At 38.7% G+C, this 27,493-nt stretch overlaps 1 protein-coding gene across 1 annotated transcript in view; it reads right to left on the bottom strand.

The window, feature by feature from the left end:
• Nucleotides 1-1,061: 1,061 nt before the first annotated feature.
• Nucleotides 1,062-27,493, bottom strand: part of LOC126244162 (mannosyl-oligosaccharide alpha-1,2-mannosidase IA-like) — a 59,304-nt gene continuing 32,872 nt past the window's right edge. Inside the window, exons 4-9 of the mRNA XM_049948215.1 lie at nucleotides 21,178-21,391; nucleotides 13,144-13,368; nucleotides 12,746-13,029; nucleotides 8,521-8,637; nucleotides 3,483-3,639; nucleotides 1,062-1,370 (exon numbers count right to left, since the gene is read on the bottom strand). Of these exons, the coding sequence (XP_049804172.1) occupies nucleotides 3,520-3,639; nucleotides 8,521-8,637; nucleotides 12,746-13,029; nucleotides 13,144-13,368; nucleotides 21,178-21,391 (960 nt within the window). The 3' untranslated portion in view covers nucleotides 1,062-1,370; nucleotides 3,483-3,519. The remainder of the gene's footprint in view (nucleotides 1,371-3,482; nucleotides 3,640-8,520; nucleotides 8,638-12,745; nucleotides 13,030-13,143; nucleotides 13,369-21,177; nucleotides 21,392-27,493) is intronic.

Here is a 27,493-nt window from a genome sequence, read left to right as displayed (position 1 = left end):
TTAATTATGTTGGCTCTTAAAAGAGGCCCAGATTCATCTAAAAAATTAGATAATCTTTTCTCAGTCATAACACTAGTATGCCTACACGTATGCTCTGCTAAATATTAAATGCATTACAGGAAAATGCTTTTGACACAAGTGAGTTTCCAAGCCTCGTGGGCAGACGAGGACATGTTTTTGTACCCTGGAAGATGATGATAATAAACATAGTTTTAACTGGCCCCCAGTCTTTCCCTATGACAGCTCAGGTTTCACTGTATCACAGTAAGAAATCCTCACAGCAGCAATAAAATACTACTATTCTTAGGCTGTTAACAGTTTGTCAAACACATATTGAAATAAAACTCAGTCAAATACTTTAAGATAATAAAGAAATCTCTAGATGGAAAGAATATAAATAAAATAAATTTTTATTAAAAAAAACTGTAGCTGCATTCCTTCACAGAATTACTCAGAGATGTGGAAGCATATTTCATGTTAGGGACTTCGTGAATCATTAAGTTATAGGTATTTCCTTTTTTGATTTACAGGACCACAGATGGTCAGGTTTTAGGCTTTGAATGGGTTGCTCGGTAGAGCACCCTGACAAAGCTTTGGTTCTGAAGGAATATCATGACAATGTAGAGACTGAAACGTAACCAAATAAGCTAACAAATAAAAGAAGATTTTTTTTAATTATAAAAACATTCACAAGTTCAACGTAACCATAAATCTCATTGTACAAGAATGTGGACACAGTAGTTGTCAATATCCTCAAGTAAACATCTACCATATTGTACTTCACATTCTTATGTGAAATCTAGAGATTTCCTGTATGATGTAACCAACAGGAGAAGAAAATTAATTTTTGAATCATGATGTCTGCCCGATACTCTCATTACACTGGAATGCTATCAAACATCACAAAAAAACTGTACCCTTATTATATTCAATGTGATTTTTTTCCTTTCAAAGCCACTCAGTTCATTAAGAAGAGGGTACACACAGTAATTTTGTGCTCTATTTACACTGCTCTTTTTTGTTTTCAAGAGTTAAAAAGTTTTAAAAAAGAAACACACATATTCTTGTCTTCATCAATTCAGTATTCAGAAACACACAGTATATTACAGAATAGCATCTCCACCACACAACTGTCCACTCATGGTCCAGTCAGTCCCGTGACTTCACTTTTTTATCACTACTTCGTAACACTTTGGAAGCTTACAAAACTTATTTGTTAAAATATTCCCAAAGTCACCCTTCCCTTAATGTCATTCAATATGAATAACAGTCTTAATAACCAATTAAATCATCTCTTCACTAAAATATCAACAGGAGAATGTTCCAAACTCTGAAAATTCTACTTCACAGCTCTGGTCCAACATTTTAACCTGTGGGGAAAAATGAAAACACAATTATAAATTCTACCACTGACAACTACATAGTACTAATAACAAGACTTACAGCAAAAATATTTATTTCAGAACCAGGTACTTCTGGCAAGATTAACTTCAAAAGAGAAAGTGAAAGTGAACTTATAAACAAAAGCATAGTATTCATTCAGAAAAGTCTAATGTCTTCCAATTGGTTAAGATCTCCTAACCTAAATATGCATGGTGACTGACCACAACAGCAGAACAACACATAACATGTCAACACACTTCAATTTTATAATAAAATTATGAAGCAAATAGTCTCAAAACTGGAAAATTCGACCCCCTCCTCCCTCCAGAATCAGTTTGTTATTACCTCTTCCCAGACAAAGGATGCAATCAGTCTGTCTTCCTCATTCACAATTTGAGGCTGTTTACTAGTATGAGTCATCTCTCAACAGCTACAGCATTTTCCGACTAGAGATATGAGACACCTGGTGCAGCAAAACTAGTACAGATTCGGATCCTATCTCAAATCTGAAAGTGCCATAGAAGTTGTAGAAACATTCTTCCATGGATTTCCCATTTGATGCAGGTAAAAATGTTGATGGTAACAGATGTCCTTAGCTCATCAGAAAGAGTTCCATGCTGCACACAATACCACCTTTCTCCAATTTCATAACTTGTACTCTTTAAACACACTCTTCTATTAACAAGATTTTTCTTCAACAGTACTTAATTGCAACATACATCAGTACATACACTCCAAAAGCCACTGTACAGGCCACAGCAGGGAGTACTTCAGACCAAAATTAACAAATTTCTCCCCTATTACATTTATTTCTCCCCTACTCCATTTGTGGATTGAGCAAGGGAAAAACATCTGTCTGTATGCCTCTGTATATGCTGTAATATCTCTTACTGTATTCTCATCGTCCTTGTGCGAGATGTACGATGATGGTGGCGAAATTATCTCACAGTCCTCCTCAAACACCAGTGCACTAAATTTGCCCAACAATAATTTATAATAACTTGGCCATTCTTTCTAATCCAAATTAGTGCTAAAGTTTACTGTTGTTATGCATACATTCTACATGTCCCTTATGCTTTACTTGTATTTCATACTGGCAATTGTAGTAGACACCTTCTTTAAATTTACAGCACTGTTCACAGTTTTGTTCCCACTTCCCTGCTATTTTATGTTTTAACTCTTTTTCTTATACTACTTTATCTTTCCCATTTCATCTGCAATAACCAAAGTCTATTTCTAGTTTTAGACGCCAACCTTCTAACAGATTCAGGAAACCTCTGTTCCACAACTTTATTGATTTCCATCAAAGCAAAAGCTCCATTTGGTGTCAGTACATTGCTCTTCCAGCCACTATCAGTTTTCTTGACCTTGGAGCCACTTCCCTTGACTTTCTTCAGTAAAGTCTAAAGCATCTTGCTATTGAAACTGCCTACTTTCACCTGGCTGACGCCATTAGACTCTCCTAATGTGCCTGACTCCAGTTGTGCTACAGCACTGGAGGAAAAAGTGGCAGTACGAGTATGGGCTGTATTTGTGTGCTCTGATGGAGAATGAACATTTGGTACCTGAATACAGCCACAAAAGGGCCTGGATGCTGTTGAACAGATATTCTATATAATGAGTGAGAGTATTTCCACAAGTCATTGCTTGTCATGTAGATAAACTGAAATGAAATTACATGGTACAATGATAGTCTTAACATGTCCATAGTTTGTGGACATCATTTTACAGTAAAATCTGTGTGTTACCATCAGTGATTCCATTAATAAAAGCACCTTAATGTGGCTGTTTTACACACACACACACACACACACACACCAGTTTAAGTTATTTTCTCATTTACAGGTTATTTCATAATGACAGTAGGGAGATCTTGTTTGACTGTTACCACTCTTAGCTCACAAAAAACTCTGGCACAAAATTACCAAACAAAAAAAATGAAAGACAAAATATAGGTAAGGAGACAATGGGGAATAAATATGCTAGTAATTCAAAATAACAACACAGTCACAATCAGTAATTAAATGGCTATGGCTAAAAATATAATAAAAATACAGAACTTTAAATTTATACGAATGAGTAAGTGTAACTTTTGTTACCTGAAATAAATAAATTAGCATCCTAAAGAGTCAGTCCTTATAATTGCTCTCTGTAGAGTGGGTTGACACCTTTTATTGGCAGTGGGTGAGCTTCTGTATTGTAGACCCACTCATTAAGTGAAATCAAACTGTCATCACTGAACAGCAAGTACAGGTACTGAAACAAAAACGCATCACACTGACAACACCTATGGCAATCATCACCTGGTGTAGTATCTTTTGTTGCAATTGACAGTAGTACACATTTGGAAGAAAATAAAGAACGGGTATTTCCTAACCAGTCTCTCAATCTGTAAGTTAATGACAATTAATATAGAATGATCAGTGAAAAACAATAACTGTGGAATACACACAACAGGATGCTTAAGATTATAACAAAGGCAAATTATTACTTAGCAAAGGTAATGTTACCACCACTTCTACACACAAATAGTTGCATTTACAATGAAACTTCTGATTAGAAAAATACTTGGATTGGAGAATGATAGTACCGGTAGTGATGGCATCAAATTATTACAATGTCATTGTGCAATATTGGAAAATGCACCAAGAATTTGCTATTCTCAGTAGTTAAATATTATACACCAAAGCTCTTCAGAAATGGCTAGACAGACAATACATCATGGACTCCTATGATACCTGTAAAGATTCTGTGATAGTCTACCTTAGGCTCCTTGAAATGACACACATTGTTTCCAAATACTGCATAGGGGAAGGGTAGGCTCCGGGTGTGTCCGAGAGCAGGTTTCCATTGAGGAGAGAGCTGGTGATTTTGCGACAACAGGGCGATATCTGTGACTTGCAGGCAATTCTTCCATGTGGTGATTTAAAGGCTTTGACTTATTGCTGTTGTTGTAATAACATCTCTTCCTTTTGATTATTAAATGGGCCCTTCAAATCTCTTCCCAAGGCACTTAATTTATGCAAAGGGTCAAACCGACATTATTTCATTAAACCTCAAACTTCTTTCTTCATGTAAACGTTTCTGCTGTTAGCTGGGAGTTCTACTTATAACTCAAAGTTCAGTATTTTTATTTTCTTTACTGGTTAAGATTAGGGCCTGCACTTCATGCCACACTATTTTGGTCACAGCTGCAGGTGTTGATTCTGTTGATTTATAAATTAGTCATGCACTTCAACAGTTTCCATATCCATTATTGATTGTAATTCCTAATTATACAGTTCCGGCAAAAAACTAAAGAGACAATAATCAAAACTTTTTTTGTAGAAATGTGGAAGTAGGTTTGTGTGAGAATGCAGCTGACAGCTCCCTACTTGGTTTGCATTATGCAGCCTTGATAGTTCAGTCAGATGTGTGATTTTCTACCTCAAGCATGCAGAAAACCTGACAGTTATCAAGTGACATTATGAAACAAATGTACCTCTTGATTGAGTTTGCCACTACTCTTTCCCACATAAGCTCTCAAAGCAAAATAACAGGAATTTTAGTGTTCTAAGCCCTATCAACAACAAGGTCGAGCTCTGTGAATTAAATAAATCACGTTCTTTTGAAATGAACATCATCACCATTCACCTTAAGCAGTTAAGGGTAAGGAAGTAGGCTTGCCCCACTCTCAAGTTGATTTCAACCAGGCTATTCCAGCTCAAGTGTCCGTCCATGGGCAGTTATGGGCAAACTGCTAATGTGCAGCCAGTCAAGAGCACAGGTGATAGCTATGTGACTGTACAGTGCACCCGCAGGCAGAGGTGGCACACCAGAAGAGTGCAAGCAATGAAGTTGCCTGGCGAGTGGCCTCTACTACCTGCACCTGCACTTGGGCCAGCTGACAGTGTGCATATAAAAACTGGAACATGATTCAATTGGAGATGGTATGACCCTGTCATCCTCCAACTGACTCACCCTGTCAGTTGTAGGGGGAACTACTATTAAATATGAACTCCAGATTACAATATCTTAACCACTTCATCACCCTCCTTACTCATAACACATAAATGGAACACCAAAATAATAATTGAAAGTTCTTAAGTAAATTTAAATTTCTGCTCTGTTTTTTTCATTTAGCATCCCTAAACTGTGATATGAGGTGAAACACTGCATAGCTGAAATGTCATCATCAGGAACAAGTAAAGGCAGTTTAGCACAAAATTTCCTGTGAGGGTGGTGTGGTGTTTAGTTATCCACAAACAGTACAAGGGATGACACTATATACATAACATGTGGGTACTCCCCTTCTGCTATAATCGGCTCCCAAAAATTTACTGATTTTTTTCCAAAGCTCTGAAACAGTAGCTTACGTAACATGTGATAGCTACAAGAAAACCTGCAAATTAATTATCAGGCAAAGTTCAATTTAAATCTATTGTTCATTTCACTGATTCCATTGATAATATTAGTTTTGCCACCAATTATGTTAATTAAAGGTTATAGTTGATTGAAGATAATACTACAGTTTGATAAGTGAAAAAAATCTATGAGCTAACTGGCAGAATCAAATGTTGGCCTAACCACTGTTACAGTCTGATGTACTTTTGTTACTTCATTTTTTCTGTACAATATGATGTGTGGCACTAATTAATAATCATGTAATTTACTGCCATTTTTAATATGACACTTAAACTTGTATACAACAGGATTCACATTTTGAAAGTGTAATAGTATCCATATATTTTTCTAAATTTCTATACGGTAACATTTTTTATAAGCCATATTTTAGTAAAATCTTGCAATTCATTCAAAACAGTCAAATTCAAGGTAGCCAATTTCCACAGTATTGCATAATTTACAAAACAACAGTGCATTCTTAGACGAGGCTTTATGACACACCATTTACGCCTCATAGTCTGCATTGCATGACCAGAAATCAATGAAGCAACAACTATGTCAGTTGGTACAGGAAAGTTCACCAAAGTTGGTGTGGTATAAATAACTGCTCATAAAATGTACCTCGTCTGACTTGGGTCTCGTCTGACTTCGGTCTCGTGTCCTGCATGTGTCATTTATTAACTCAATGACAGAATCTTTTAATTACTTCACACTACAAATCTCCATTTGACTTTGATGACTGTGATTAATTTTGACAAGGGTTGACTGCTGCAATAACAATCCAAAGTAGCAACAGGTAATGGTAACTACTGTGAACATACTTTTACTATGCAATCTCATTTACTTGTGGTATTTTTTTGCTCAACCTGAAAAACAGTGTATTATCCTGGTGAAATTATGCCATCACCCAACTTAGTGACCATTCTTGTGACTGTAATGTTGACTGTTCTTTTGCCACACTGAACAAACTGCTTGTTATTTCACAGAGGGTAATCCTACAGCACTAAAACGGGATATAAAGAATTGTATGTAGTATGTAGAAAGAACCGTATGTTATATGCACTAAGTAACATTCCTTTACCTGCATTCAAAAGAGAAGTACAAAACCTGAACCGATTATCAACTGTTAATCTTTCAAAAGCATTGTCAAAAGTGATTAATATGCAACATTACATACTGTATGAGCTACATTACTGGAAATATCCTTTCGCTGGCAACAGTTTTGGCCAGTTAAAGATTGAGAGAAGAGAGACCAGCTATTGAGGACAACAAAGTGGGGAAAATGAATTAGTTACAAGCTGCACACCACACTATAACACCACATCTCAGAATGGATATCAGTGGGTGTGCATTCTCACACAGATTTACTGGTCATGCTTGCATAAACTGAAGTTAGATTTGAGAGAATACAATGTTCAGTCAGTCCCCATCTCTTCACAACACTCTGACGATACACCATTCAGCCCTTTGTCATCACTGATGTACAATTACAGGAAATCTTAGTGGCCAGTATATGCATAATCCCTCACTGTGGAGACAAGTGGCAAAATGTGGCGGCTACAGGTCTCCAGATATTTGTGTGAGAGTACAGCCTATCATGCATTCTTTCAGTACTCTCTCAGTCAGAGCCTCTCAAACTCTTTGCATCACCTGTTCATGCCTCTTTCTCATCCATGATGTTTTACAATCACACAATATTCAAATCCACACAATTCACATTGAAGGAACAGTCAGCTGTTTTATCAGTTTGGCCTTCACTTGGAAGATTCTTTTGACATGCTTCCTAATATACATCCTTCCACTTTATTTTACAAAGCCTTGCAAGTACATAACTGAGTGATGTAGGTGACATAAAATGTGAAGAGGACCCATCTATGTTCCTGTATAACATTCTGTACAGAGATACTGAATTTCAAATACTGTGAGGTCATTCCAACCACATCCTGGCTGGCTCAATTAACTTTTAACACCTTGTGCGTGAAGCTGTCATAGCTTGTTCACAAGTCGTGATGCTGTTGGTTTTTTTATTCTGGCAGTTTCTCAACTGGCCTCCCCAAAGGTAAATACAGACACACTATTGTTAACACTACCACTTTTCATCACTGTGGCCTTTGACACTATACAATGATTGAATACGAAGGCCTTCACTCACCCAGCCCCTTCCCCGTTCCCATTCCAGCACTACACAGCTGTCATTCAACACCACACCCAGTCTTTTTATTTCTCTCCTTTTCCGTTACTCCCCCCCATCCCCCACCCTTCCCCACCTTTCCACTGCCCTCCATCTAACCTGCAGCACTTCACTGTCCGACACCCTCATGATACTATCCCTCCCCCTCCCCACCCCAACTTCCTCCTTAACCCCACCCAGTTGACACTCCCATCATGCACTGGTGCTGCTGCTTGTTATGTGGTTTCAGTTGGCTGAGACTGCAGTCGTGTGGGGGGAGGGGGGGGGGGGCGGCACACGTGTATTGTTGACGAAGACCTTAATGGCTGAAGGCTTTAACTGCGAGAGTCTTTTTAATGTGCCTATCTGTGACTCAGCGTCTCCACTATATGGGAGTAGCAACTTTCCTTCTCGTAATATTGTTACATTCACGCCTGGATTTTCCATTGCTTAAACCAGTATTTTGTTTTTTCACAGACTTGGAGAAGTTAAGCACAAAGTAGCTATAAACTGGGGACTTACTATGAGCAAAATTTATAATAAGATCTCAAATTATGTATAATTTGTATAATTTTTTTAAGTACCTTCAATGTTTCTGCTAGGAAGAAGCTTTGCTGCACATCATCCTTTGGAGGATCATCAAGATAAACATTTTTTAGGCCTGTATAGCCACCAGGAACTCTGCAGTGTTTCTCCAGTGCCTAAATAAAACAATGAAGACACAAAATCACAACAATAAACAACATAATGCATTTCTTTGATACAAAACAGCATTAACATCTGTACATGTGGTCGTTATTCTGGTGTCTTCTATTCACAATATTCACTAATTATGATGATAACAGAAATTTGATTTTGGGATAAATTATTTGGAATCCATATAGAGTCATCACCAGGCAAGTCTGGTCAAAACCTTTAAAAACTAACTGCCAATAGAAAAAAAATCACTAAATTACAAACATGATAATACATGCACAACAGAAAAATCACAATAAACCAGGGTAACCTGACAGCTGCATTTTGTCAGAGAACGAAAAGCTGTGTTAGAAAATGGCGTACTGCATTTCACATGTCATTAGTGCCACTACCTTAACATTTTTCTCACAGGGGTAACTGTCCTACATGAAGAATGGTAATGTGACTTCTAAAGTTATCCAGAAAGGGAAGTTATAAATTACAGAAAATATTATTGAAGCACTATACAGTGCATAGCTATTCATAATATTTCAGGATTTTATTTCTTACTGACAAAAGACAGATATACTCCAACATTGTATGTTTGTATGCATGTATCTATGTATTAAATCGCAAACCTAGAAACGATGGAAAGGCTTCATCCTGCCATAGCCCTCAGCGGTTCACAACCCCACAGCAGTCCACCCACCCCACTGCCGCCACACACCGAACCCAGGGTTATTGTGCGGTTTGGCCCCCAGCTAGGTTTTGAGGTTTCCTGCACAGGGGTCAAGACGTTGAGTCACCACGTTGATGCAACTGCGGCTTTGTCATGGCTTTACTGGACACATCCACTGTTGCTCAGCCCCTGCACGCATTTTTGTGTAAAAATGTGCCTTTGTTTGGTCCCCAGCTTTTGACTGAGCATTCACTTTGCTTAAATCTAAGGTTCAATCTACCCCACGTCTGGTCAGTTTTTCAGCGGGATCAGCATCTTGTGTTGGCTACAGATGTCTCTCAGCACAGTCTTGGTGTGGTTTTGGTGCACAAATATGCGGACAATTCTAAATGACCCATTGCTTATGCTTCTAAGACTTTAACTCCTGCTCAATAGTGGTACTCTCAGATTGAAAAGGAGGCTTTAGTATTTGTGTTTGCCCTTGAGAAATTTCACATTTTCCTGTATGGTTCCAAGTACAATCTAATCATGGAGCACACGCCATTTATTGCTCTTTTTCTTCGGCTTCCATGCCAGACAAGGTAGTGCATTGTTTGCACTGGTGGGCTCTCTTCCTCTCTTGTTATCATTATCAAATCCATTACCAGCAGATGGTGATGCCATATCTTGTCTTCCTCTCTTTTGTGTGGCACAGGTGTCCAGAAAAACCCTTAGATCATTCCTTGGATCCATAGTGTAATTAATTCTCCATCCAGCACCAACTTTCTATGTTTGACAGGGTTCTGTTGTTATCTGTGAAGGACACTGCTCCCTGGGTTGTGATTCCTACTTTCTTACATCATAATGTAGTGCAATTTCTGCTCGTTAGTCACTGGGGGACCTCTCACACCAAAGTTTTGGCCTGCCAGCATGTGTATTGGCCAGGCTTAGATGGGGATGTTACACGGTTTATCACTCCTTGCATTCACTGTGTTCAGCAAAAGGCAGCCCCACGGGCACCTTTTTCCCCTGTTGTCGATGCTGCAGCAGCTGTGGGATGGTCTACAAGCCTATTTTGTTGGGTCTTGTAGTGGACATCTATTCTGAGTCTCCCTACATGGCACATTACCCATCCACATCTGTGGCAGCCACTACTTCAGCCCTATCTAAGCTTTTTGCAATTGAGGGTCTTCTGTATACCACAGGTACTGATGATGGCCCCCTGTTTGTTTCTCGATAATTTGCATCTTTTTGTCGGGTTAGTGCACAGCTCCCCCCGTTTCATCCTCAATCTAATGGTGAGGCCAAACACACGGTTCGGACATTTAAAACTCCGGTGCGGAAGCACGTATTTGGCAGGACCCCTGAAGCTGCTTTAGACCAATTTTTGAGTTCGTACAGTTTCAATCTGGTGGGGGATAAGAGCCCGGTGGAACTGCTACGTAAAAGCCAACCACAGACCCTCCTCCACATTTTGCATCTGACACTGAATCAACTAACATTGCTGGCTCCACGACAGCTCCAGCCAGGTGTGCCTGTCTGGGCTCATGGTTTCAGCTGCAGGCCGAAATGGGTTTCGGCTGTCATCGAGCATCACTGGGGCCAGTGCCCTCCTGATGGGCAGACATCCCGTTACTTTGACGAGCTGTGGCCACGCACTGCGGGGGAGTCCACTGCCTCCGCCACTGCCGATACCTGTTCCTCATCACAGTCAAGTCTCGTTCGTGCCGCAGCAGGGATCACTGCCCAGCGGATAGCTGTTTGGGATCCTTGCCCCTGCTCTCACTCCTCAACTGCCATCGCTGGTGCAGCCATCGCTGCACCTAACACTGCAGCTGCCACCGCCACTGCCTCCATTTCCGACACCTCCGGTGCAAAACCACTGATCTCGACAAGGATATCGCTATGGAGATGCCGTCCCCAGTCCTACTCTATGGCCTCTCAAGAGGGAGGGGGAGGGGGGGACAGTGCACAATACTGCTCCCTCATCACTTCCACTCCTACTCAGCGGTGCCTGCCCACTACATGCTGCAGCAGCCACTGTTGTTGGGCAATGAAATTTTTATCTGCACCATCATTGGTGTTTTCTGTGGCTAGTAATCGGTGTCTCGTGAGATCAGTGCTTTGTTTTTCTTCACAGTGCCAGTGTTTTTTTAGTACCAGTCTGTTTCTTCAGTACCAGAGCAGCTTTTTGTGTTCAATGTATTTTTCCGTGCTTAGTGTTTTTATATAAGTAAAAAGGAGGAATAATGTACCTTCACTCCTGAGGCATGTGATTTGAGAGAGTGTGCATCCATACAGTTTACAAGCCCGCTTATATAGGCCATCTAAGCCCATCCCCTGGTGTGCTCTGGTGAGCCGCCAAAGAAACAGTATTATTTGAGTGATCACAAATGAGTGTACAGCATGTTCTGTAATCTGTATTGCTGTTGTCCATTCAATTTATTCAGTGCTATGTGCAGCCTGTTCTATAAATCATGTTTGTTCTAGCTATAACACTATACAATAGTATAATAAAATATAATGCATATAATAAAGCTGAAGGTTAGAGATAACCTCAGAGGAAATGGAAGTACTGAAAAACAATTACTATGAACTACAAAAACTTCAGACAAAATATGGTGACATTAGCAAAGTAGAAAAAATTAAGTACCTATGGGGTATCACTATGAAAAACACTTTGGACAAGGATAAATGAATAAGGAAACTTTAAACAGTCTACCAAACATAATTAATCTGCAACCAAGATCAGCTGCTGCAGAACATCAGTGTATGCTCTTACGCAACAGTTCTGAAACCAGTAGTTTTGTATGCAGTCAAAACCTTATTCCCTGGGCACATATGACCTTAGTCGTTTCTGCACCCTAAAACAAAACAACAGAAACAAAACCTTGTTCCTAAGTGGTGGTGAAGGATCTCTTTGAGAGCTGGAAAAAAAAAGTGGTGCTACATCATTAGAGGACTATTGGAATTATTCAGTTATAAGAAAGATGTTCATCAAAAGAAAGTCATAGACAGAAGTTTATAGAAAAGTAGAAAACCTCACAGGTACAATCCATAAAAGACTAGCACTATTTAATAGGACAAAAACAAGCTCACTACAATCACATTTTATTTTTTTGACACAAAAACCAAAACTGCAGGGCCCTGGTTCACAAGTACCATAGAAGATCTTCAAACATCTGCAGTTACATCTGAAGACATTTCTGAGAGATATCTTCTCCACAAAAATGTAGTGACAAATAGAATAAATCAAGAACACTCAAAATTAAGGAAGAGAGCAAACAAAGCCCAAAGATAGAATTAAGTAATCTTGGGAGCAGGAGTGAGCAAAGCCCACAGAGTCAGCTCCTATGAATCACCAATAATAATAATAATAATAATAATGCAAACACAGCAACAACAAACGTTCTTCAGTAATTTTCCACTAATAAAAAACTAAATTATGAGTACTGTAAAAAGCGAAATCTATATACCTGTACAGCTTCCCAGCCCCATTCCCTGTACTTCTGATCTTTGGTCAGTCGCCACATGTTGAAGTATGATTCAATGACTTCTGGCCTCAAGATGTAATACTTTTCATTACTCTTCAGTGCTTTTGCTTCGATAGCCTCAGTGAAGCGGAAAGCTTCCGGTCCGAGCTTCGCAGCAGTCCTGTCATACGACTCGTGACATGTTCTAGTAACACCCTCGGCAATTTCCATGTATCTTTCTGACATATCATTTTTAAGAGTGTGGGCAGCCAAACCAAACATACCACCTGTAACAGATTGTGGCACATTTAATTGCTTACATATGAGGGCAAAAAAAATTAAAACAACTGCCAAGATCTGTCAAGAAAACATAGAAAGATGCACTACTTGGCAATACTGACCTGAGAAGCAACCAAGATGATCCATTTTGTGTTCCAAGCGATCAAATTTTAGGTCCGAGATATATGTAAGGCCACCAGGGGATACACGGACCATGTGCTGGATGATGGCATGCATAGCATCGTCATACATCTGGCGTGCCTCCTGGTCTTCGCGGCCCGACTGCAGCCAAGCCTTCAGCAGATACTCATAAAAGCTGTCACCCAAGCCACCAATGGACATGTGATCTGCAATGGATGTTGTTTTTCCTATTTAGACCTATACGTTATTCACACATGAATCACACTTAAAATTTTTTACATTTTCCTAAGCACATCATTAAACACTTTACTAACAAATTGATCACTGAATCAAATCTTTACTATCACATTAAATGCCTCATGCACTGAAAGACTGTGACATAGGTGCAAGATTCCTCGCACACCAACGAAACTAATCTAAGGTTGTAATGTATATGGTTGACCTACGAAGGTTTCTGGGGCATATCAATATAATATCATCATCCTGGGTTTCTTGACCTGTCTGTGTGACATTTTGGAAAGGCCACTTCTCTTTCCATTTTCTGACAAAGTGCCAGTCCACCTCATTATATAATATCTGCAGATGGCATTTAATTCTCACAAAGGCCTCTCCACAACAGTTTAATAGCACCCTGGTCAACTGTTTACATAGCTGGCAACTCACTTCCACCATCCACTTCTACTCTACTCATGTGGTCTGCTACAGGCAAATTTCTTACCTCAATTAACAAGATTCATCAGTACTCTTTGGTCAGTGCACTTTTATTTTCCTGCCCAAGTCTTTTGTTGCCTTTATGTTCCGTGCAATGTTGGGGTACATACCAATGTGTTTGTCTGATGGATGATCTCCCACATTTGTACGAAATGTAACAGACCCAATGTGTATGAAATCTGTGATTATCTTCCACACTATCCCACAAGCTTATTATTTTCGTGGTGGTAGAAATATGGGGCTTAATATCTTTCTCAGAAAGAGCTTGACTGGTTCTTTCAGAAGCTGCAAAAACATAAAGCACAAACACAATCATCTCTTCTCTTTCATTGTTTCCTCTTTCTTTGTTCTTGTTGTTGCACCTGTGTGCCCTGGTGTCTTCTTAAGTACAGGTATTTCATTTCTGTAGCTGTTGGAAGCAGAAGTGCTTTCAAGTGATCCAGCTCCAATGGTAGGTTTCTCTCATTACATGGTCTTTGCTCTATGTATCTGCATTGTCAGAGAGGAGTATCTCAGTCCTTTATGATGTCAGCTAGTCACTGGAAGGTACAGGTCCATGTGCATCAGTTTCCTCTATGTCCCAGTGCATGCAGGTTTCTCCTGCATGTGGACATCAATAAATGGGAGACAGTTCTCCTCAAACTCTATGATAAATTTAATGTATTGATGAATCTTGTTGAGATGGTCAAGGAATTAATTTATGGAGTCCCTCCCATATTGCCAATTAATGAATGTGTTTTTGATGTACGAGGGCTATTCCGAAAGTAAGGTCCGATCGGTCACGAAATGGAAACGACTATGAAAATCCGATAAAGCTTTGCACAGATGTGTTGGGTAGTGTCTCTAGTATAACCCCAGTTAGCATCACGTCGCTCTTCTCATTTCTGAGCTCGCAGTGAGTGCGTAAAGATGTCTAGAAAATAGTGTCTGCCGCCAAGTACGGGGGCCTGGTGAGAAATTTCCCCTGAAGCTATGCAGCTAACATTACATAACTGTCGTGCTGTTTCGTCTTCAAGACAATTCTCAGCCGCATTCTGCAGGGGCAATGAAGATGCTCCTGCATCGTTTTCAAATGGAAATGTGAGATTACCCACAATACAGCCCGTAATTGTCTCCCTCTGAGTTTCAGCTCAGGTCACATGAACCGCTGGTTATGAAGACAACATTTCGGCACAAGACAACGAGCCGTAGGCCAGCGTAGAGAATTGGCGGAGAGCACTGGCGGCTGCCTTCTATAGCGAGGGTATGGGAAAGTTGGTACAACGCTACGATACACGTCTAAGTCGGGTCGGCGACTATGGAGATAAGTAGCTGCAAGGTGTATCTAACTGTTGCAAATAAAACATTTTTGATTTTTACCGTGGTTTCCATTTCGCGACCTATCGGACCTTACTTTCGGAATAGCCCTCGTATATGTAGCAATGCTTAGGTGGCCGAGGCACTGTCTGTAGGGCAATCTCTTCAAATTTTCAATCAGTTGTCATGACCAACTTTTACTCAGAAGTAGTTTACTTGATGAGCTGCTGCCATTCACACCATAAGCAAGATATATAACAAACATATGAAAGTCGAATGGTGCAAAGTCCAGACTTTATGGGAGATGCATGCAGGAGCACCTCTCACCCAAATTTGAAGATTTTCTTATGAACAGGAGCAGCAGCATGTGGGTGAGCATTGTAATGAAGTAGTTTGACACTGTCAATATTAATGCTGCGGTGTTTGTCACGAAGGGCACAACACAACTTAACTAAAGTTTTAATGTAGGCTGCAGCAGTCACAGTGATCCCATGTTCAGTAAGTCTGCCAACAACACACCATGAATATCCCAGAACACTGTCACAACCACTTTCCTAGCAGACAACCACTTTGAATCTCTTTCGTTGTGGGGAACCACTACATTGGTAGCCCCCAACTCATCAGTAATGATGATTCCTTTCAGAAAGTCATGCTGTTCTGGGGAATAATTCGTTAAGTGATCCAAGCTTGGCATCATTCGCTCGTTGTAGTGGTTTGTCTGTCAGGTTCTTCAGCACCCAGCAAGCACAAACTTTACAAAATTTCAATGTGTCATGCACAATATTGTACACTGCATCATAGGAAATGATGAACTACTGTGATAAGTTTTGCAGTTGCACACACCAGTTGTTCAAAATTGCTACTTCAATGGCTCCGAGGTTCTGCAGGGTTGCAGCTGTTACCGGTCACCTGGAGAGTGGCGAATCACTAAGGTTCACAGGGCCATCTTGGAGACATTCCTGTAGTCCATATACACATCCCCATACATGCCACACATGCCCCTGTGAATTTCACTTTGTTTATGCCCTGTGGCTCACAAACGCCAAACTATGCTTTGCTGCTCTTCAGAAATTGACGACAGTAACATGTATGTCAAGTTTGTTTCATAGTTCAGGCTTCCCTCATTAGAGCTGCAAATGAAAACAAAATACCCTCTGTGGCACAAACTTAAAACTATATCATCATGGGATTTCAACATTTTAGCTGTAATACTGGGGGTGAAAAAAATTATTGTGCATTTTGATCCTCCCTCGTATATAGGCCATTAATCTATCTCAGCAATCAATTGCTCAAAAGTCGAATGGTGCTGCAGCCTACATTAAAACTTTAGTTAAGTTGTGTTGTGCCCTTCGTGACAAACACCGCAGCATTAATATTGACAGTGTCAAACTACTTCATTACAATGCTCACCCCCATGCTGCTGCTCCTGTTCATAAGAAAATCTTCAAATTTGGGTGAGAGGTGCTCCTGCATGCATCCCCCATAAACTCTGGACTTTGCACCATTCGACTTTCTCAAAAATTTTTGCCTGTTATCAACACTGACACTGGTAAGATGTCAGTCCCAGAAATTCCAAGACTTTTGAGGATGTTGTAATTTTATGTCTGAAGTAGGATAAGAAGCGGGGGAAAAGAGAAAAATAGAAATCAATACTTTTTTCGTTTGTATAATTACAAATTAATACTTTTAAGATTTTTTCCCCTTTACTTGTTCTGTTAAAACTTGTTTCCTGCCAAAATTTCAAAATTCCAGCTCAACAGGAAATACCCTACAGGCTTTAATGAGTAAGTTTGCAAGTATCAAAATCTGTGATATAAATGGTCATATCTTTTGACTGCACTAACTTAGAAGTTTAACTGCTTTATACCACTACGAGATCACAAACCTTAGTATGTGACATAAATTTAAAGTAGATGTGCCTACTTATTCCTGAGGAAAAGGATTTTTAACAGTCAGCCAGACAACTGATGTACAGAATCCTAAAAATTGTGAATGTGTTACAAATACTGTATATGCACACTGCATTCTCATTATGTTCCTTCATTCCTCGAAATATTTATCATATCAAAGAAAGAATTAAAATGCCACATAACAGCAAGAATTTTCAGGTACTTTACAGTGTGCTACATATTCGTGTTCTTATGTGGAACGATAGTTGCTAGAAACAGCAATTCCTCAGATTAATTGTAGTAGAGAAACAAACCTGCTGACTTTTAATTCATTCCAGAGATTATCTTTCGCAATAATTTACAAATAAATTATTTTTCACTATTTGCCATGTGCCACCAGATAAAACAATCAACTATATTATCTCCTATTTTTCCTGCTAAATACATATGATCATTATAATTGGGGGTGTCTGAAAAAGTGCAGCTTTCTAAAAACTGTATTCTGCAAATGTCTCTTTGCATGATACACTTTTGAATGTTGTTCACTTCTCCAGATTTTTTATGGAGTTCAAATGGCTGGATAGAATTCTAAAAACAAGAGTCTCACCTCTTCCCCCTTCCCTTCCCAGGTTATCAAATACACAATATATTTACATACTGTGTTCTGCAAGGAAACTGATAAAATTAGAGAAATTAGGGTGCATGCATATGTGTATGAATAACTGCTTTTTGTGCACTCCATGCTTCAGGGTAGTAAGAGGCAGGATAAGTGGGTCGGTATTAGTTCAAGGTACATTGTGCAACACACCTTACTGTAGCTTGTGTAACAAAAGTGGGATTAATGTCTATCTTTCTAATGCTGATTTTCATTCAACAATATTATGAAAAGGGAAGTTGCTACTGTACTCACTATATAGCGGAGATGCTGGGTTGCAGATAAGCACAACAAAAAGACTGTCACAGTATAAGCTTTCAGCCAACAAGCAACAAGCCTCTTGTCGAAAATAGATGAGTATCTGTTTATATGGGCCAAAGTGGGGAACAATAATTGTAAAATAAAGTCACAATGGGCTCTGGCATGCATCCCCCCCCCCCCCCCCCCCCCACACACACACACACAGACTGCAGCCTCTGGCACCTGAAGTCACACTCACTTGAGTGTGGCTTCAGCAGCCAGAGGTAAGTAGCAACTTTCCTTTTTATAATATTGTTATATTCCATCCTGGATTTTCCACTGTCCAATTTTCATTCAGCAGTCTCACATTTTTCCTGAATTATTATGAGGAAATTTTGGAATCTTTATTTCAATAATGCTGCAGCCTTCTCCTTTCCAAGTGACTCTAGTTGAAGTATTGGGATCACTGCTTGCCACATATTTTGTTGTTTCTTTTCTCCTTGATTTCTCTCCCTCTTAGATAATGTGTGTGTGTGTGTGTGTGTGTGTGTGTGTGTGTGTGTGTGTGTCTGACAATATCACAAATAACAATATCACAACCATTATATTTGAAACATCTGTATCACATAAAACAACAAATGCCTCTTACATTTATCTTACATATTCCTTACATTACAGTAAATTTACTCCTGATTTTTATTTTAACAGTATCATAACGCATCAGAGTATGTTAAGACTTTCCACTTCAAATTTTCTGAATGGATATAAATATTTTGCATAAGCATTTTTCTATCAATAAAAATATTTTAGTTTTGCATTAAATCATTCCTCTTATATGTAACTGTGTTTTTGGCAGCTTGATAAACCTTCAAACTACCATTATATGGCTTCAATACATAATTTATTTTTTATTTTATTATCTGTTGAAAGTAGTTTTATTCTGTCATGGTATTGTGATTATGTACAGCACTGTATTTATTTTCCTCAGTTTGCTGATACACAAAACCTGACTTAAAAAGATGCAAAGAATATATTGATAACTATTTTTGCTGCACAACTGCTTCATGACAAATTTCTCTATAGCCTACTCCATGTATTAGTTCCTTTTATTCTTTTCTGTAACACCAATATTTTGTTTAAGTGTAAAGCTGCTACATAACCACACAATTCAGATTCATAGTCAGAAAAAGAATAAACTGTACCACAATAAACAATTCTTAACATTGCTTACACACATACTTTAACAGTCAGTTATTGAAAGAGACGCTACTATTTATTTTCACATATAAAATTAATGTAGTTTACACAATAACAGCATTCATTCACAAACTATGAAATTTGCAGGCACCAATTTCTGTTACTGTAATAGAACACGTATTGTTTATACTAGTGAAGTGGAACTAATTGTTTCACTTTTAATAACTAAGATTTAATGACATTCCCATTGACCACCTGATCATTGAAATATTTAGTCATTTCAGTTACACGATCAGTAGTAGAAGATTCCAGATCTTTTCAGATTCTGCAATATAATACGAGGGCCAATCAAATATAAATGGGGTTTTATTTTTTATTTAAATTCATTTATTGGAAAACTCAAGGCAGTTATAATTTATTTTTCCACATAGTCTCCTGCTTTGGAAATGCATTTGTCCCAGCAAATGGGCAGCTTTTTGATGCCCTCATCATAAGAAGAACTGGGTTGCGCATGGAGTCTCCCACACTATCATCATCTTCAACTCGTCGCTCTACTAGAGCTTCTTTAAGCGGTCCGAACAAATGGAAATCGAAGGGCGATAAGTCCAGGCTGTAAGGAGGATGATCAAGTGTAGTCCGGTACATTTCCAGTAGCTTGGAGACAGTATGGGCTTGCACATTGTCGCGGAGGCAGATGACCTGTCGAATCGGTTGGTCTCGTCTTTTGTAGTGATATGCAACTCTCACCTTGCTCAACAGTTCGCAGTAGTAAGCAGCACTGATTGTGCGTTGCTCATGCAAAAAATCAATCAGCAAAATGCCTCACTGGTCGAAAAAAACAGTTGAAAGAACCCTGCCAGCTGACAGTTGAGTCTTGGCTTTCACTGGTGCTGCCTCCCCGTTTCTCTACCACTCCTTACTGGCTTGTTTGGGTTCTGGAATGTAGTGGTGAACCCATGTTTCATCACAGGTGACAATCCGACTCAAAAATCCATCACCTTCTTCTGCAAACCTTGCTGTAAGCGTCTGACAGATCTCCAAACATCTCAATTTCAGATTTTCGGCCAAAAGTTTAGGGACCCATCTGGAACTCACTTTACAGAACTGTAGGTCATTTGTGATGATTGCTTGACAGCTCCCGTAACTGATTCCATCTTTTTGTGAAATTTCTGATACTCTCACCCATCGATCATCATCAATAATGTCTTTAACCGCATGAATGTTTTTGTCTGTAATGCCGGTCCGACGACGGCGATTGTGTTGCTGATTTTCCACATGTTCTTGTCCTTCCTTGAACTTTTTATGCCAGGCAAACACACATGTCCTTGATAATGTTTTATCACCAAAATGTGCAGCCAATCTTTGGCAAATTTCTACCAATGTAACTACTCCGTGAGCAAGAAATTTGATAATTATGCATTGCGCAATGGAGGGGTGCACCTGTTGCTCAGACATTGTGAGCGATACTGACGAAATGGCGGGAAGTGTCTAACAGCACGCTCTTCTCAATTCTAACGGTCCCGCCTAAGCATTGCAGAAGCATGGGGTCAGTCCTACCAACTGTTGATGTTCAGGAACAAAAATCTCGTTTATATTTGATCCCCCCTAGTAATATTGAGTTGTCTTCTGCATAGCTTACTGTGTAGGAATTAAGGGGTTGTGACATGTTGTTAATATACACAAGAAAGAGGATAATCAAAAGAATTGAGCCCAGATGTACAACCTGTTTAACTTTTTCACTGGTGGCTTGTAAATTTATTGCCTTGTCATCTGTGCTGTATGTCAGGTTTGTATTTTGCATATAATTCATCGGGCATGTAACTAGAAGGTGGACAGGTGAATGATGTTTACAGAACGACTTCACAGAAATAAACATACAACATCCACAACTTCACAGCCATTGTTATTGCAATGGTCTTCAGAGATAAGTCTAAGTCACTGTGGTGTAACTAGTACAAAGGTACCAGTATAAGGAAAATAATAGATTACAATAGTAGCATGAATCTAAAAATGAACGATATACTCACGTTGTCCCCATTTGCCAGTCTTGGGATTGAAGTAGTTTGGATACAGCCCCTTCGGCTTCTCCATAGCCTGGATGACCCTGCGTATGTGGTCCACCTTCATGCGGAACACAGGATTGCCCGTCACATCTGACAGGTATGAGAACTCTAAGTGCAGGGTACCAAACTCCGACAGGATGCTGCAGCCACCACTGGCCCATCCATAGTTCTTGCTTGCCTGTAAGACAGGTTTTTTCCCATTTTATATATTTCTCTCTGTATGTAATATAAATTCCTAGACAGGAAGTATGGCACAGTGATGAGCAATAATAGTGTGTTAATATCCTACATTAATGCACTTACAGCCTTATATTGTGGATGCACCAGCTCAGTGAAAATGGGTTATGTATTATCAGGGGAATTTAAAATTAGTAAAAGGTTTAACAGGTTTGATCGTTGGCTGCTCTGTTGCTTAAAATTTATGTTGAAGAAGTATTCAAGGCATGGAGAACTAAATGTAGCAATATGGGAATGCCAGTGTGAGATGATAACTACACACTCTCCTAGAATTGTTGAAGAAGGTGATGAAACTGTTCAAAGAATCTGAAAAGTACAGTTTCAAACTAAATACAAAGAAAACAGAGTATGTTAATGAGTAGTGACTAGCAGCATCACGCTGTGAATTTACCATTAAGTTTTATTCTTTTAAATATCTAGATGTAACCATATCTTCAAATGGAAAGTGTCTAAAAGATATTAAAAAATCATTGGGCAAGGATGATGTTATTTGATAATTGAACTCGATCCTTTCGAGAAGTAAGCTCATACATTACACTAAAATAGTTTAAAGTATATGTGTATATGGGGTCAAAGTCAGGGAAATAAGTAATAGACAAGACGACCATATTTTATCCATAGAAATACCTTGGCTGGAGGTGAAGTGCTTGAAATATCAAGATTAGACCATATCAGAAATGAATAAATCAGAATAATTATGGAAATGGAAATAATGGGCACTACTGAAACAATGGAAAATCCAGGATTGAATGTAAAAGTGTTATGAAAAGGATAGCTGCTTCTCACCATATAGCGGACATGCTGAGTCACAGATAGGCGCAACAAAAAGACTGTCAGAAAATGAGCTTTCAGCCAACAAGGCCCTTGTCAAAAACAGACAAAACATGCATGCACGCACACACATAACTCACACTCACACACGACCACAGTCGCAAGCTTCTGAAGCCAGACTACAAGCAGCAGCACATGATGGGAGAGGCAATTGGGTGGTGGTAAGGAGGAGGCTGGGGCAGGGAGGGGGAGGGATAGCAGGGTAGGGATGGGGGACAGTAAAGTACTGCAAGTGAGAGTGTGAAGGAATGACGTGGAGAGAGGGTAGAGCAGTCAAGAGGTTAGATGGAGGATGGGGGAGAGAGAAGGGGTAGTGGAAAAGGAACGAAGTAAAGAGACAGGATCAACTGGTGGAACAGAGGACTGTGTAGTGCTGTAATGGCAACAGGTAAGGGGCTGGATTGTGTAATAAAACTGGTTATGTTGAGATAAATGTACTACCCGTTCTTGGATCATATGAAATGACTGATTCCCTAGTTGAAGACTCAAAAACCATAAATCTACCACCATATAGCAATACGAAAATGTATGAACATCAACATATAAACACATTCAATGTAGTTACGATGATGATTATTGACTTCTTAAAAAGAAAAGCAATGATAAGCAATCATTTGTACTTCATTTTTGAAATGTATGTTTCAAGGACGATTTGGCACAAATCGATCGATATATGATCGTATGTTCTGTGCTATGTGTTGTTAGATGTAAATCTTTGTCTTTGGGTAGTTAGCAGTACGAGTTTGAAGTGGAGTACAAGTTGTGTGTGTGTGTGTGTGTGTGTGTGTGTGTGTGTGTGTGTGTGTGTGTGTTAGCATTGTGGTTGATGTTCATTTGTATTGTAAAGTGAAATTACTGAAAATATGTGTGTTCAACACCAGGAAGTCCATCAGTGTTCACATTATTTAACAAAATTAAGCCAAGCATCCTCTAGACCAGCATAAAAATTAACATTCATAATGGACTATGATCATACAACTTACAACAAAGAAGAAGAATACAAGATGAGCATTATGAAAACTGTTTATTCAAACTCTACCACTGCTATCTCTCTCTGCAGTGTGTCACTATCACAGCAAGCCAAGTGCTCTGAAAATGTGACCAGCTGCACAAATTATTACCTTATTTCAAAATTAATAAATCACCTTTAGGCTAAAGAGGGTGGTGATGGTCAGAATGTGGTGGCACGTCCAGGATTTTCTGAAAGTGAAATGTGAATACTGTGTTGGGCTATTTTTCTTGTTGCAGATTAAAAGTATATATACTGTGAAAATTTTGTGTGAATGATTGGATAATATGAACCACAGCTATGAAACAGCAACAATAGCACCAAAAGGAGTTCACAAACAAGAAGAATAAAAGGATGAAAACTATAAAGTGAGGTGAACAATTACCAACATCGACAAACAACAACAAAGTTAAGTAATGGAATTTTTTTCTTTATTTTCTCCTTTTTTGGTGAAGTGTTTTGTTGACTAATCATTAACAATGACAGTCATTGAAAATATGGGGAAAAATACAGAATGGGAGACAAGTATTGTGTGAAACAAGAACAGGAAAGTTTAATTGATGAAGGAGTACAACACAAAAAACATACTGATGAATCATGTGAGTTATTAAAAGAGATGATGATAATTATACTATAAGTACTATGTTGGCACTTTTAATGAAAGTGAGTAATGATAACAAGGATCAATTAACAAAAAGGGGAGATGAGCAGTTTGCAAAAATTAATGGACAAAGTGAAAATCAGAAACAAGAAAGTAAGGACCACTTCACAAATCTCGGCCATTCAATAGGAGCATTATTTGATTGCATTGGTAAAAATACAGCTCAAATAAATGATTTCAGTCAAAAAATTGAGAGGTTAGATGGTCGAGTAGAGTCTGTTGAGTCCAAAATGAAAGAAATTGAACTTAAATTTAACACTGAAGTCAAAACTGAAGATGAGATCACTGAAGATGGGGAAAAAACAAAACTGATTTCAAAAAAGTGCCCAAGGAAATAAGAACTATAGACAAAAAATGCAAATAGTCAGTTTCGACTTCGGAAACTAATGTTGATACCAAACTGGCACTTGTTGAAAGCAGTTTTGTTGCACAGGTGAAGACTCTAGATAATAAATTCATAGAAAATTTAAAATTAATAACAAAACCAGCATCCTAGAAAGTAGTGTTTCTGTCCTGTGTAAAAAAAAGGTAGAAGAATTGTCCAGTGACGTAGTTAACAGAAATCTTATAAACAATTTTAGCACCGTGTTTTGCAACATTCCAGTGAAAAACTTTTCAGATGAAGGTAGTTTATATACTGTAGATTTTCTGCAGCATTGCGGAGATAATTTTGTGTCTAATATGACTGATATTATGAAAATTAAGTTTGTCAAGAAGTTTCTTGAAAGTGAAGCATTCAGTTGGGCTAATCAGTATACTGATAATGACACAACCTATACAGATTTTGAGAAAGGATTTTTAGATAGATTTTGGTCAGAAACTGAACAAGCTATAGTAAAAAGTGAATTTCTCAATGGACCAAATCACAGGGAAGGGCATGTTAGCATGAAACAGTTTTGCAAAAATCAATTTAAAAAATTAGCTCATTTGAGCAAATCTTTTGATAAACTCGACCCATATTGATGCTTTAAAAATGAGGTTACCTGCTGGGGTACAGAGGGACCTAGTCTATGGGCCAGATGACACAACAGACCAGTTTTTGAAATATGTAAATAAATTACATAGAGTTTTGGAAACAACAGGGCAATACAACCACAATAGGCACACACATTTTGAAAGATTTGCACAGTAATAACCACAACAGGAGGGAACACAGTAACCACAAAGGTGACCATTATCATCAAAAGGAACATAATAGAGCAAACGGTAACAATTTCATTCTGGAGTGAAACATGGTAACAGTTGCAACAACAACAAAAGAAAGAATAAAGTTATATGTATCTATTCCATGAGAGAGAGAGAGAGAGAGAGAGGAAAAAGAAAACAAAAAAAAGAGAAAAAGGTTGTAGAAACCAAATGTTTTCTAGCATATGTAAAGATCTGTGCAGTTACAGTTTTCATAAATTTTTGCCCGAACAATTTCAAATGTGGCAACTTATCATTTGATGAGATGGAGAGAGGGTAGGGCAGATAGGTGTCGTTGAGGGGTTAGAGAGAGGGTGGGGAGGAGGGGAGGTAGTGGAAAAGGAGAGAAGTAGAGAGACAGCAGGTGAATTGTTGGAACAGAGAGCTGTGTAGTGCTGGAATGTGAACAGGGAAGGGGACATAGACAATGACTAAGGAAGGTTGAGGCCGGGAGGGTTACGTGTGTGTGTGTGTTTTTTTTTTTTTTTTGTTTTTTTTTTTTAGTCTAATTTAGAAGAAGGCCTGACCACCTCCCAGCCAACCGGCACGAATACCAAAAACATCGATCATGTGAAACCCAACTTACAGTTGTCTCGCACGACATCCTGAAAGCCACTGATCAAAATAAACACTCACGTAGATGAAATATTTCTTGATTTTCAAAAAAAACATCTGACTCAGTAACACACATACTATCAAGAAAAGTTTTGACTAGACTGATGATTTCCTGGTAGAGAAAACACACCGTGTTATCTTGGGTGGAAAGTCATTGACAGATGTAGAAATAACGTCGAACTCATGCTGCAGATGTTGCATATTAAGGAACTAGCAGACAACAATAGCAGTAACTTCGGACTTTTCACAGATGACACAGTTATCTACAATGAAGTACTGTCAAAATAGCTGCACAAATATTTGATCAGATATTAATAAGATCACAAAAATTGTGCAAGAATTGGCCACTTACTTTAAGTGCTCCAAAATTTAAAGTTTCACTCCACAACATGAAAAAAAAAAAAAAAAAAAAAAAAAGTAGAACTTCATGACTACAAAATCTGTGACTCACTATTGAAACCAGTCAACCCAAACAAATACCTGGGTGTTAAAGTTTGTAGGATTATAAAATGTAATGATCACACAGGCTCAGTCGTAGGTAAATCAGGTGGTAAATTTCTGTTCATTGGTACAAATGCAATTGAAGGAGATTGTTTTCATAACACTCGTGTGGCCCATTCTAGAATATTGTTGAAGTGTATTGCACTCATACCACACAGGATAACAGGGAATACTGAACATATACTTAGAAGGGCTGCAATAAAGGTCACATGTTTGTTTGACCCATGGGACACAGCATCACAGAGGTGCTGAAAGAACTCAATTGGCACACACTTCAAGATAGACACAAACTATCCCAAAAAGCCTACTTACGAAGTGTCAATAACCACCTTTACGTGCTGAATCTAGGAATCTACACTAATGCCCTGCATTTCACACCTGCAGGGATGATGAAGACAAGGTGAGGCTAGTTACAGCACACACAGGTGTGTAAGCAAGCATTCTTTCCACACTCTGTCTGTGAATGGAACGGGAAGAAGCCCTAATAACTAGTATAATGAGGAGACTCTCATGTGCTTCACAGTGGATTGCAGAGTATGGATGCAGACGTAGATTTAGTGTTTTCTACCAGCATATTTACTTCATTGCACAATTTTGAATTGTGGTATTGCGATTTATCACTCACTTATATGTTTCACATTCTTTTGTGTGCTTATTAACTCTTATGTAGGTACTAGGTAACCACAATTAAGTGCAAGAAGTAGTTAATTGGAAACTTATATTGTGCCTATCTACTGTCTATTGAAGATCTGAGGGGTACACGAAATGGATTAGGAAACATGATAGTAGCTGAGGATCTTAAAAATTTTCCAGCTTACTGAATACTCATTGTTTTGGGAGTGCAGTCTGTCATTGTTTACTACCATCCACGATATTTAATATTAATAGCTGCCAGAAATGTTCATGTGAGCCATCAAAGACTGACCCTGATACCCACACCAAGCAGTTCATTAGCACACTGTTTGTATTAATGATCATAACTGCAATAGTCGGTTTTACTACTGGTGATTTGCAAGATGTATTATAGTGATTTAATAAATTGTGCAATATGGGACAGTCTTTCATGGCTCACCTGAAGCTGTCTAGCAAGTGACAGGACAAAATACCTGGGTATGAAAAAGAATCATCCAATTTGGCATGTCCATATTTCTGAAACTAATAAACATATACAATGAGTGTTATTTTTTGATGAACGGGAAACTCAAGAAGTTTTTCTTCATACATTTTCATAGGTGTTCAAT

Source organism: Schistocerca nitens, chromosome 1 (genome assembly GCF_023898315.1).
Source record: "Schistocerca nitens isolate TAMUIC-IGC-003100 chromosome 1, iqSchNite1.1, whole genome shotgun sequence".
NCBI classification, from domain to species: domain Eukaryota; kingdom Metazoa; phylum Arthropoda; class Insecta; order Orthoptera; family Acrididae; genus Schistocerca; species Schistocerca nitens.
Note: the sequence above shows the minus strand (reverse complement) of the source record. Positions and strands in the feature narration are given on the sequence as shown.